The 13,259-nt window shown below is 36.6% G+C and overlaps 1 protein-coding gene across 4 annotated transcripts in view; it reads left to right on the plus strand.

Moving 5' to 3' along the window:
- The window catches only part of ADK (adenosine kinase), a 299,685-nt gene that overhangs the window by 29,689 nt on the left and 256,737 nt on the right, over positions 1 to 13,259 (plus strand). For 2 of the 4 annotated variants that reach the window (XM_075505130.1, XM_075505133.1), the window contains exon 3: positions 7,069 to 7,122. The exons of the other annotated variants lie outside the window; for them this stretch is intronic. In XM_075505130.1, coding sequence (XP_075361245.1) covers positions 7,069 to 7,122 — 54 coding nt within the window. The remainder of the gene's footprint in view (positions 1 to 7,068; positions 7,123 to 13,259) is intronic. 4 annotated transcript variants of the gene reach the window in all.

A 13,259-nucleotide genomic window follows, 5' to 3' on the forward strand; every position in this document is an offset into this window, starting at 1 on the left:
AGGTTTTCTTTGGGATTGTATTACTATCATACGATCCCTCTTTAATCTTTCAGTTTTTCAAGGAAGAGATTCTGGACTTGTGTTTTGTATTTGCCAACAAAGCAGTATCTACTCAGTAAGGAATTTTTCTAAAATTGTCTAACCTGTACAAGCTCATCCTAGAGTAACAGTGAATGATGATCAGATGTCATTAAAACCAGAAATTAACATAGAAGGGGTCCCTGTTCTGCTGTCAATTTGAGGCCAAGAAAGAATGTGAAAAGGTAGGTGGGACAAGCTGCCCTGTTATGGAATAGGAGAGAGGCTAAAGGGGAGAGAAATTTTGAGGGAATGGGGAGTGTGGTGCCTTTCAGATGGTGAAGCTGACAGACTATAGCAAAGCAACAGAGGAATTTACAGAAAAAATGAAAAAGCAAATGTATTGAACTGGTGGAATAAAAACAGTGCAAGTCAGGCAAGAGACTGAGACTTTCAGGATGTGAATTAAAGCCCTTTACTGGTTGGTTTGTGGTGTTTTTTGTTTTTTAATGGGGAGAAAAAGATGTCTTAAAACAAATGTTTGGACTAGGGTGTATGTATGTGCCAGTTACACACAACTTTGATTTAGCTGGTTTCATCTGGTCTGTGATGAATTTGGCTGCTGAATTCATACATAAGGTGTGGTCTGGGTTGTGGTTTTTTGTTTTCATCTTGATTTAGAAAATGCACAGTCTGTAGAATCTAGCTTAGCAAGCTTAAACTAATGATCCAAACAAATACAAGTCATGGTACTTACACTCCGTATTTGTGTACATGAAAAAGATTACTAGGCTAATCAGAAGAGTAAGGCTACATTAGACTTCACTGAAATTTCTAAGCAACTGTTGCCTTGTCAAAAATGCAGAAATATTGCCTTGCTTTAAGTAGTATTTTACGACTGTAGGAAAAGCAGTTCACTTACTGCCTTTTGATCTCTGTAGAGATGAAGTCAGAAGAAATGGCGTTAGCAGTTATGGCAGCATTACTCATTCTGTCTGCTAAATTGCAGATGGAAGTTGAGAAACAGGCTGACCTTCTATACCCCATCCCCCATAAATCTGATGCGTTAGAAATATTTTGGGAGCTTCTGTTGGGCTTGTTGTGTGCATTGGTCTGTAAATGCTCATGAGGATGCACTGTTGTAGCAGGTTCACACGTGGCTGTGTTTCTGACCTGAAAGATCTTGTGGAATGTTAACTGCATTTGGTAGAAAGCAGTCAATACAGTCTGAAAAAGAACATGTGAGCACCAATGTCCCGTAGGCTGGTTGTCCTAGTTTTACAAGATTAGTAATTAAGAAAAAACAACAGAAGAAGGACTGCATTTCTTCTTTTAGAACAGTGAAAGTAGCCTTAACATCACTTGAAAGTTGAAGCAACATAATTGCTGACTCATTCTTACAGAAACTTCTTTAGGTTGATCTGAAATACAAGATGACTGTACTCCTTAATGTTTCTTGATGGCTTTGTTGAAAATTTATGAAGAAATGCTTCTGCAGAGCTCTGTCCTAAAAGGTCTTTTATTTTATTGATGAAGCATAGCATAGTATAACATAAATTCTACTTGTCTTGTCCAGTTAATACAACCAACATGCTTTACATCTCTGACAGAGAAATCGCACTCTCTTCCTTTTTTTGGATGACTTTTCTGCAAAGTTCAAAGAACATATTGGAAATTTATCCTTTCATACATTCAATTTTTAATCAATCTGGGAAATATTTAAAACAGTAACTGCAGCAAAGCATGTCAAGTACAGTAAGCTTATGGAATAGCAAAGCCCAAGTGCTTTTAAAGGGGAGCAAGGTTAGTCAGAGCCATGCACTGTGGCAAAAAGTTCATATTTATTTGTACATTAAACAAGGCAGAGGAATGTCTGCACAGATATGTTTGGAGCTTTCTAGGGTGCTTTACTGTTGCAACTTTGTATTACTGAAATAGTTTTAATCTTTTTTTTTATGCTGACTACTCACATTGATGGTTAATGCAAAAAAATGCTTTGATCTCTAGTGTCTTGTTCCTTCACAAGTATTCTTGAAAACATTGAAAATATTACTCTGTGTATACAGTTTTGTGTACCTCTCTGTTTCTGGGTAGTCTGCATGACAGAGATTTTGTCTTGGCTCTTCTGGCCCAAGCAGCAGTGTATACGTCTGTGTTGATTTTTAGTTTGATATCTGTGCAATCTTTAGCTATTGTTTCTATGTAAGTTTTTGCTTATGTTGGTGGATTCAAGTCAGAAATTTTGAAAGGTGAATTAAGTTCGAAGCTATGAAGATCTGTTGCCATTTTTTTAAACCTGATTGCTCATCACCAGGTTTTATTTTGGGCCCTGGGACCAGATGAGTTGTACCAGCTTTTCAGGAAACTCTTGTTTGTAGAGCAGATCTGAACTTGATATTCATTTGGAGTTTTTCTCCAGTACATATTTAGTGTAGGCTGTGTTTTCTTTTTAATTTGGTTAAGGCTTTGTAAAATTGTATGCTGCCTGAAGGGAACCATGCCTTATGGCTGTTTGTTACATTAAGAGCATTATTGTAAAAATGCTGACTACGGTCCAAGCACACTAATTTTCATACTCTCTCCTATTAGGAGCTGGGAAATAAAAAAGCATTGAGTGGTAGAATTACAATTTCAGAAGGATCTTTTAAAATGCATTGCACAAGTCAGAGCTGAACTTACAGGGTCTAGTATGCTTAAAAAAATGAAAAGCAGACATTTAATAAAAACGTTACATTTCTGCAAAAACTGAAATTGAGATTATAAACTTGTAGGTGAATGCTAGGGAAGTCATATACATGCAAGAGGAGAAGAGTATGTCACCTTCATTGTGGGTTTGGTTTTTGTTTGTTTGTTTTGGGTTTTTTTTGTTTTGTTTTTGTAGCACCATAACCAAATAGAATGTGTTGGTCAGAGTTGTACCTCTAGCTGTTATACACAGTAAAACTCTTCCAAGTGGCCTTAGCATTTTTTTGATAGAGAATATTTAGCTGTAGGTACAACCAAATTTCCTTAACGTCATTTTGGTGCTCTGTAATATTGGTCCTCAGAATGCCTGCAATAATCTTTTAGTCTGGGTCTGTGGTACTTCATTTTCAGGCTTGTGGAAAGGGAAAATATTGAAGATTAATGTAGTTGTGAATTTATAATTAATGTTTTAGGGGGCTAAGTTTGGTATTATGTATGTATCTGCACGTACATAAAATTTGGTTCTGGAAACATAATTAGGAAGGAAGAAAATAACATGAAGTTAAGATCTGAGTTCTGGTAGAGTTATTGGGTTACGGTAAACAAATGAGGAAAAAAGATTGAGAGGTTCAGGAAGGCTTTGTCTTGGGAAATTGAAAACATCCTTGATAATTACAATTCAATTATTTCAAGATTTTCTCATTGAAATATATCCCCAGTTTGTTAATGTTCTGAAGTTATGGAGTTAGGGACTAATGGTAGGCATTCAAATCATCTTGCTCAGCAGGCTAATTTAGACATCCTGTATCTCTATACCCCATTGTAGTCAAAGGACAGAGAGATGGCTTTTGCAGAGTGTGAATTGGAGTTGGGTCTTTGTTTCTTGATGAAACGTGGGGGGATTACTTGCTCATTTGTTCTGGTAAGTTAAATGCCTAAACATGCCTTTTTGTAACCAGGTTGGAAAGAATACTGTTTAAAAAGAATTATCTCAACACTGAAAAGAGTAATGCAAAGCAGTGTGAAACTTCTTGTTTAAACTGCGATTAGAGGATGGCTGATAGAATAATGATCTCTGTTAGCTCCTATCTGCAGCTAGGTCACTTGAGCTTTGATTAGGATAGAGTATGTTGGAGTGACTATGATATGATGACATCTAGAGGTCTAGACCAGGAATGTTGTGGCTTAAGAAATTCCATAAGGAACTGAGTTTGGGGAGAAAGCTGCTGTCTTCCAAAAGTGGCAGTTTTACCCAAGGTACAATCAGCCTGTGGGACTGTCAGAAGCCATCAGCTGTGATGCTCAGAGGCTGTGGTATGTGTATCTGGGCGGGCAGCTGCACTGCTTGGGTGTGGCAGTATGCAGCTGTGCAGTGTGATAATTGCTGCAGTTGGGGTGCTTTATTTGTCCATCTTCATGATTATGTGCAGCTGCCATTTTGAAGGGGGTGGCTGGAAAATTGGCTACTCTTCCAGTAGATTAAATGTCTGTGAAGGACAATATCAAAGTGTTTAAATATATAATTTTTGAAATGTATTACAGTTTGTTTTGACACTTACCTACGATCTTTCTGTAGACCCTTGCATCTTTTTATTCTTAGGTCCCTTTTTTGAAATAGGATCTTGAGCAGTGATGAAGAGACCATTAACATTTTGAAACTGTATCATGGTTTGGTATTGGATAGTTGAAAAGAATAATCATTATTTCATGTGCTAGGATATGTTGAACTTTGAATTTCACAGGGAAGAAAACGGGGTGGGGGGGGAAGTTGTGGTCCCTTTAGTTCCTTTGCCCACTTCCATGGCATGTTTACTTCTCTTCTACTTACTAGTTTAATACCAGGTGTGTAAATGTATAATACGTGTCAATCTTGCCTACGAAACGCATGTTGGGAAATATTATGTAAGCTCTTCACTGGGCTAGTTGCACATTGAAATGTATTAAATACTTTGGCTGTGTATGAGGTATAATGTGTCCTGTCTTAATGCATAAAGTACTAATAAGTTTGAACTCTACAAGCATGTCCCTTTGTGGGAAATTTTCCTTGACAAGTTGCTATCAAAGCAATTTTAGGGGTCAAGGAAGAATATTTGAAAAATGCTATTTTCATGGTGAAAGAAGGGGGTGGTGGTGAAAAAGATTAGGTAAGCTAAGGTTCACCAAAGGTACCATTCTGCAAACCTCAGGGGTAGCAACTGTGTCCCTCCTGCACCCCTCTGTGGTATGTCAGTAACATACCCAAGGCAAAAATCACACATCTGTTAAACAGCATTCCCATTATGTTACACAGTTTCTGTTGTAGCTGATTTAGTAGTCTGAGTGAGTAGTGAAGGGTTTTATTTGTTTTTTTTTTCCCTCTAAATAACTGTGGGGGTTAAAATGTGGTTTAAAAAAAAAAGTGAAGGAACGAGGAATCTGGAAGCTTTAAAAAGCTCAAGTATAGATATTTATTTCTATATCCTCAGCAGTTAAAATTGTTTTCAATTCTAGCAGCAGTAGTCTGATTTCTGGTCATGCAAAGCATGCAGTGTTACTTTCAGTGAAGAATGGTTGTGACTTTATGCGGGTATATTTTTTTAATGGGTAAAATGTTCTCTATTTACAAAATGGATTGCATGTTAGCCAAGGGCATATCTGTCTATGACAGGCAGATCCTTTTAACAAACGACCTGACTTCATTTTAACTAAGAGTGCAAGTTGCATAAGAAGAGTTAGTGTGCTTTGACTTCTGAAAGATGTTCCTCTTAGAATTTCCTGGTAGCTCTTTGCTTCTTCTCTGATCTATAAGTATTTACTATCAATAAAATGCTTGTTAAGACATGACAAATGGAGATATCAGGGAGGTGTAGCAGCATTATGAACAGACTGCTATTGGGCTAGACCCTTTTTCATTAAAGAAAAAGAGCCTGATACTGTTTACTACAGAAAACATAGATTTGGAAGTAAATGTAAGATCACAACAGTTAAAATTTGTGGCTTAACGACTGAAAGGATAGTAAACTATAAAGAAGACTCGGCAATTAAGCCCAGTGACCTGAATCTGTTATTGAACAGTATGTTACGGTATAGTCTGCTTGCTCTGAGTCAAATGCAAACCCTGCATTTAGAAGGAGAATGTGGATGTATCCTGTATCTGTATCCTGATTAGAAGTGACTCCATGAAGGATTTAGCAGCAAAGTGGATAAATGGATGCAAGTCAGTGTGATACTATGGCAAATAACCTAAGGCAGTTTCTGAATATGTAAACAAGAAAAATGGGTCAATCAGTCAGTGTCTTGTATGTTTGAATGCAGCACTAGTGAGCTTGAAAATGGGTTCCGGGTTGATGCTTGCATTTTAAATGGATGCTGAAAAAAAAAGTTTCAGAGAGTATCATCAGAAAATGCTATAAGGAATAGAGAATGTACGTTTTATTTGTTTGACACAAAAATCAGTTTGCAAGATAGCTTGATTGTAGTTGGTTGGTGACCAGAATCTTTCCTCAGGAGGAGTAACCTATGGTTCTGCAGTTGACTGGAGGAAGGAACAAAAACAGAGAGCAAGGGGACAGTGGGAGCCTTCTGCACTGTGAGCAGTTAGCTGTTTGCAGGATTATCAAACGGACACTTGACTTTTGGCTGCTTACAAACCAAACCCCACAGACAACCATAGCAGTTAGATTTGTGGAGTATTTTGAGGTGGCAAAAGATTTTGCTCTGAGGTACTTAAAGGTTTTCCAAAGTGAGTGACAGTGCAGCCTGCAGCATGACTAGTAGTAGCCTGTGCTGGGGGAGACTGGGTTCCTTTTTTCCCTCCAATTCAGACAGCGACCTATTCTGTTAAATTGCCTATTAGGTTAAGCTAGCAAAGAAACTTTCTTTCTCTCATGCTCTCACTTTCATCAGAGGTTGCCTGTATGGACTGCTGAAATTTTCCTAAATAGCCTGTTTTTAAGTATATTTTTTCTATAGAATGTTTTTGGTATTGATTATAATAGCTGTATTTGTTACAGGGGGAAACGCTACAGCCATTTTAATGTTCACATTGTCTGTATTCCTCACTGTCGTGTTTTGTCAGATCCGATTTACAAGATCAATGTACAGCTTATGGTATGAAGTGCAATGATTTTGGATATATAGCAAGCCAAAGCATCTGATATAATTTGAAGCTGTGATATAAAGCAAAAGTTTTGTGTGATGTTATGTTTACTTTAATAAACATGTAATAAATTTTTTAGAAAACTTTGCTGTCTTTGCAATACCTGAGGTACCTGAATCAACAAATATGACAGTTTAATAATTTGCCAGTTTGAAACTATAAAACTACACTTTATGGCTATATTCTCAAAGGAGTAACTGCTTTGTGTTTTGTGGGTTTTTTTCAAGGTATGGGCTGAAGCCAAACGACCAAATTTTGGCAGAGGAGAAGCACAAAGAACTGTAAGCTCTTTTATGGTGATATACGTGCATGTTATATGTATTCACTTTTCTATATACATACATATCTTATTAAAGACCTGAAGCAAAAATTTTGTGTTTTCATAAATAGCTTCTGCTCTTCAGTATTGCCTACTGCAAATTACACAACTTGTCTGAAAACTGTTGCAAAAAAAATTTAAAATTTTTTTTCATTAATTTGTTGTAAAAATTATTTTCTTAACTGCACTTGATACACATGCAATTTAAATGTCTTAGTGTTCATCCTAGTTGATGTTTTATGTATGACAGTGGTTACACTAACAGCTACTGCCTGCCTGCAGTATGTCTAAGTGAAATGTTTGCTTATATCTGGCAGAAATGAAAAGGAAGATTTTTTTTTTTTTTCCAGGTTCAGTGTTGACTCATTACTTTAACTTGCCTACTTATGTGATATCATGGCCATTCCCACCTTTGTAAATTCTCATCAACACAGTTGGGCTGTGGTGTGGAATGTAGCTGAGAGTCACCAGTGCCCTGTCAGTTACATTGAAATTTTTCCTGTTTTGGCTAATCTGATTTTGTAGCCTAAAAACTCTTGTTCCTGGGGAAAAAATATGATCCATTGTTGAACAGATCATTCTTTTGTCTTGCAGGAGAAGTAGTCATAGGAAGCTTAATCAAACATTGCGATAACAGCATCTTCAATTGTTTTGCTCCTTCATTAAAGACGTGCCCAAATTAAAGAATCTTGAAGTTCATGTTTATTCCAATTTTAGATAGTCTTCCATGTTCAGGCAAAATAACCTTTATTTTTTATTTTGGCAAACTATGTACCAAAATACAAAAGCTCTACATTTGAGTTGAAAGCAAAAACTGGGTACTGTTCATAAGCATGTGTATATACATTTGGAAAATGCAAAGTAAAAAGGTAGGTGTTGTCTGCATATTATTTAGATATGGTGGAGGGAGATTCTGAGTTTGTATGCCTGGTTTTGAAACCTTCAATTTTTTTTTAATTACGATAGCTTTTAAAACAGATACTAAAGTTCTCCAAGTTACTGACTTTTGAACTGTATACATGTTTTGAAAGTGGACGGGACTTATCAGAGCTTGGTATGCTTTCTGTGATGACTAATTAGTTCAATCAAGAGTTACTCTATTAAATGGGAGAAAAGTACTCACTAAATAAAAGATAGCACAATTGGCACATTCCTGCTCACTTGTATGTGTAAGCATACAGGTTACATAAAAGCAATACTATAATACTACTTATTTCAGGATTTAGTTTAAAAATTCTCTTGTTCTTAAAGCTCTTCATTATGTGAAGTAATTTTCTCTTTTATTACTGCTGTTTTCAATTCCTGCACATTAATACCACTGGCTGAAGAGCTATACTCGGTGTATGAACTCCAGTTTTCTTCTTGCCTCATTTACTCACTGCTCTCCATGAGCTGCCTGAAAAACATTCTATGTGAATGTCCTCTTTGCCATCCCTCAAATCTGTATTATGTAACTGCTTTTTTTTGAAGATAGTTAGTTGGTATGAAAGACTGCAGAAAATGCTTCACTTGTCAGCTCTTACATAATTTTATTCAGTGTCTTCTCCATGATGACTAGTGGAATATTTATATAAAAGTTGTATTTCCAAATAAGATGCAGATTTTTAGGATTACTTTCACATTTCTTCCTTTCAGGATAGAGATGGTGGGAATTTGGTCCCTTTTGTGTGCATCTGCATGCTTAGATATGAAAAAAGTTTTTTTTTTTTTTCTATTTTAAACTTTCAGCTCTTGCACATAATTGTCTGTTTCCATTATTACACTAGCGTTATTTTGCATGATTTCATAGTACCCCAAAAGACTTAAGCAGTTTATCCATGTGTAAGATGAGATAACTGTTTTCAGATTAATTAATATCTATAGCTGTCAGGTTTCTCCATGTTAAAAGTTTGGATATTTCTCAGTAAGGTCATAGATTTCAAACAGTAAAAATGTATTCCAGTAACGAAGATTTAATTCCTTTGTAAAAAGGATTATTTGCTAAAAGCCTTAGTGATTCAATTAGTAGCCAAATAAAATTTCCGTGTTCTTTCAGAGGATGGAAAAAGACATTTAACTTACACTTGTACATCACGGTAATGTACTTGTGACATTAAAACTGGTTGTGCTCCAGGCAAAAGACGAGCAACAGCAGTTGCCTTTGATCGGTAGATAAGATTGGTTTTATGTAGAGCACTCTCTCTGACAGAGCACTTGTGGACATCATAATTATGATTAACCCATTAAATGTGTTAGACCATTTTAAAAGATATAAGCTAGATGTATTAAAAGTACTAGCATGTTGAGGGGTTAAACACAAGTTAAATGACATACAGGTCTATTTTGGACAGTACAAGCTGTACTGTGTACACAAGCTTTATTTGCACAATAGATATTGATTGACCTGAACCTTTTGATGTGAGGTATTTCATTTGAAGTAGTTTAAACATACTAAAATCCTGTTTGAGCTTTTTATTTTAAGTATGTTGCATATTACTTGATTGCATATTAGTTACTGATACGTTTACAGCATAGTCACTTCTTAAATGGAGGGTTTAACCCCTTTAATTAAAGCAAATTCAGTAAAACTAAAGTTTTACACAAATAGACTGCAACAGAAACCTCTCTTTGTTTTTTCATTGTTATCACTACAGTAGCTTCTGAGATGATTTACATGCTGTTGGTTATAATGAAAGAGTTTGAACATGCTTTTGCCATTGACCTTGACATCTTGAATGTCGCTGGATACTTGACCGGGGAAAAACTCTCGTAGGTCAGTGTCATGTTGTTTCAGGACAGACCTTTGGAACTTTTCTAATATGCTGTATGCTGCTGCTCTTGGACCATCTTAACCATACAGTACAGAACAGATTAAACAGTGTTGAACCTCAAAGCACTTTCAGTCCTTCAAGCTAAATTCTCTGATTTAACTTACAGATGAGTTGTTAGATACTTAACTATCATTTTCTGATATTTAGATAGGCTCTCATATTTAAAAGAAATGCCAATTCTAGGGAATGGTGCCAGACAACTTACCACTAGGGTAATTGTCACTGATTTGGTTATAAACTTATTCTTAGGTTCAGTGCCCTTATAACTAAGGTGTTCTCTTGAACCTGTCCTAATGTTTTTAAGTCAAATACAAAGTTAGACTCTACGTATTCCTGTTCAGTGCCAAAATCCCCCTGCTTAAAATACTTTATCTTCCAGTCTTTGAAATGTCAGCAGCTTTTATATTGACTTACCTAGTAAAGAAGACTTCTTTTGGCATTCTTCATCTAATAGTACCATGATGATTTTTCTGACTGTCAGATGTCCTTCAGTTTCTTAAGAGATCACTTCTAAGTAGCTGTTCTTCATAAAAATGTAAATTTTATTCAGTAATGAATGCCTTATCTCCAAAGGTAATTGGGCCAGCTACACCCTGACTTGGCTTGATCCTGTTGTCCTTGAATCTTAGTTATCTAGAGAGATAAGTACAGCCACTAAGGCAGACTGGAGTTAGTTTACAGGCATGGCATCGTACTTAACTTCTATTTTAAGAGCTAAGGTATGAAAGATCACCTTTTTTTTTCTGCTTCCAATTCACTTGTACTGTAGCAGCCTTTTAAAATTGTGATTTTTTCATTAGTGTATACTTTTTTTATCTTAAAGGAATTTGTTAGCACTAAAGTTGTAAGTTGATGCATATATACATTCTTTCCAGAATTCAGCTGGAAATATCTACACCCCCCCGCCCCGCCCCAATCTACTCCTGAAGGCACACAAGGTGGAGGTCACTGTCCTGCAGCTCAGCCAGGCAGTGGAATGTGTGGAGGCTCCCTAGCCTGCTTCCATGTAAAATAAGCAGATTAGTTCAAACCATCTCAACTGATGATCGAGCCAAGCATGCCAACGTTGTAGTGAATCAGATGAGCAATCATATTTATTTTCACTGGTGAGTTTGTTATTCTGCAGTGAGAATAACAAAGTTGGGGGAACAGTAGTATCTTCAGTTTGCACAGGTGTTTTACAAGGTAAGCATGCATTTGTGGCTGAAGAGATGTCCTGGAGATGTTTCTCACCTCTCCCAACCCAACTAATCCCCTGTAACTTTGAGGAGAGGAAAAAAAGAATTCCATCCTGCAAGGCTGCTGGAGAAACTTGGACATAATAAGGTTGGTGAGGCCTTAATGTTGCATACGTTTTTCCCCTTCTGAGAACAATAAATAAATATAAACTCAGAGCAAAATAGAAATATTTCTCCTAACCATTTGTGTAGCCCTCTTACAAGAGTTGCTTCTATTTTTAGTTCTCGGAATTGGACTGAATGACTTTAACCGAAGGTCATATTAACCAAGTATAAACTTGTGTGTCTATAGACTTGCGTGCATGTGTTGATGCCTAGGTTGATTTTTTTTTTTTTTTTTACTATGGTTCCACATCAAAAGTTTTTGAGGAGAATAAATTTAAAGCTAGCCGCAGCAAGTGATGGGGTGTGATCTAAGTTGTCTTCATGTTAAAGTAGAAACACTTAATTTGTTTACCCAATGCCCAATACAGAGTCCCTTTTCACTGTGTAGAGTTTTGTTGGCAGAGGTGTTGGGGTTTTTTAGTAATATTCTCTTTTACTAAAATATGGGCTGTAGCAAAACCTTGGTAGCTTGACTAGCTTGTGTGAATAGGTGACTAAAATATATTCATTGTGAGTCTTAAAATTATTGTTTGGAGTTTAGTGGTACCACTGAGTCTGTAAGCAATGCTTCAGGACACTTGTTTTAATACAGCTTTGACTGCTGGTTGTACAATTTTATAAACTGTTTTGTTTAAGCAGTTTTGGCCATGATGGAACACTTCATTTTTTGAAAGTTAGTTGAAGGAAAAAGTAGGAAATATGGCAGCTATTTTGTGCCCCACAGCCACGTCTGCTTTCATAATGTATCTTTTTATAGAGATAAAGGCCATAAAGTGAGAAAGAGGAAGAAGATAAATATAAGCTTCCTTTCTCTTCAGTCAGCTGTTCGACGTGTTGCAGTCAGAAAGGAGGGCAGATGTGTTGCTCTGCTGCAAATTTGCTGAGAGGAATTTATTTAGGTATTTCATTCTTAGCTGCATACTTGCTATATGAATACTTTTTCATAGTGAAACTGAACAAGGGGGAGAGAGAGCCTCTTGAGCTTGAGAACAGGTATTTGGGTGACTCATGCAGCTTTGAATTATCTGTTAACACCTGGGGGTTTTTGTGTGTGTTCCGGTTTTGCTTAGCCAAGATGTATATAAGTGAGTATTGGAAGGGTGAATCTTGAAGGCATAGGAGGGCTGTTTGGGGATTTCAGAGGGCCTGTATGATGCTTGGGAAAGAGTAGAGAAACTTACAGTAGAGGTTTAGAAGTAGTCTGGGTGTGTTAGAAAGCTAGAGGATGTGAAAGGGATTTGAACCTGTTCATGGGAACATTGTAGTGGAGTTTGCTTGTATTTGGGGGGTGTTACTATGTGTAAATCACTATCATAACACTTAGCTACAAAAGCTAAGATACTCAACCCAAAACCCATTTACTATGCAACCATGCCTCATTGATGGTTCAGCATGCAGTGAGAGGGGCATGAATGATGGGGACATAAAGAGGTGCAACTGTCTGTCTCATGCTGTTTGGAGCAACCAAGCTATGGTATTTTATGCCACTAGAGGGTGTAGCTTATCTTCAATAACACTTTCAAAAATCCTTCTGTACATGTTGCTTTTAGGATTTAGTGTCCTGTTGGTGTATAGTCTCTCTAAAATAGCTTTGTTTTTTATCCACCCTGTTCCCCCCAAAACCTAAAAAAGAGGGTAGAAAATTGTTTTTTGGGGGAGAAATACTAAAATATCAGAAATACTAAGTTTTAAATCTTTTGTTGGCCTACTCAACATATGCTGACAACATAGGTGATTTGTATGGTTGGGGTGATGCATGAACCTGTCACAGATGTCTGCCAAAGCTGTTGAGTTACTTTATATATTATATCACACTTGTAATTACATTTGAGTGGATTAGTATATAATATGAAATGTGATTTGGCAGTGAAGTAATGTGGAAAACTGTTATGGCAATAACAAGGTGCCCAGCTTTATGAAAAAGCTTACCATCTCTCATCTTCACA

The sequence above is a fragment of the Mycteria americana genome, chromosome 6 (genome assembly GCF_035582795.1).
Source record: "Mycteria americana isolate JAX WOST 10 ecotype Jacksonville Zoo and Gardens chromosome 6, USCA_MyAme_1.0, whole genome shotgun sequence".
In the NCBI taxonomy this organism is placed as follows: domain Eukaryota; kingdom Metazoa; phylum Chordata; class Aves; order Ciconiiformes; family Ciconiidae; genus Mycteria; species Mycteria americana.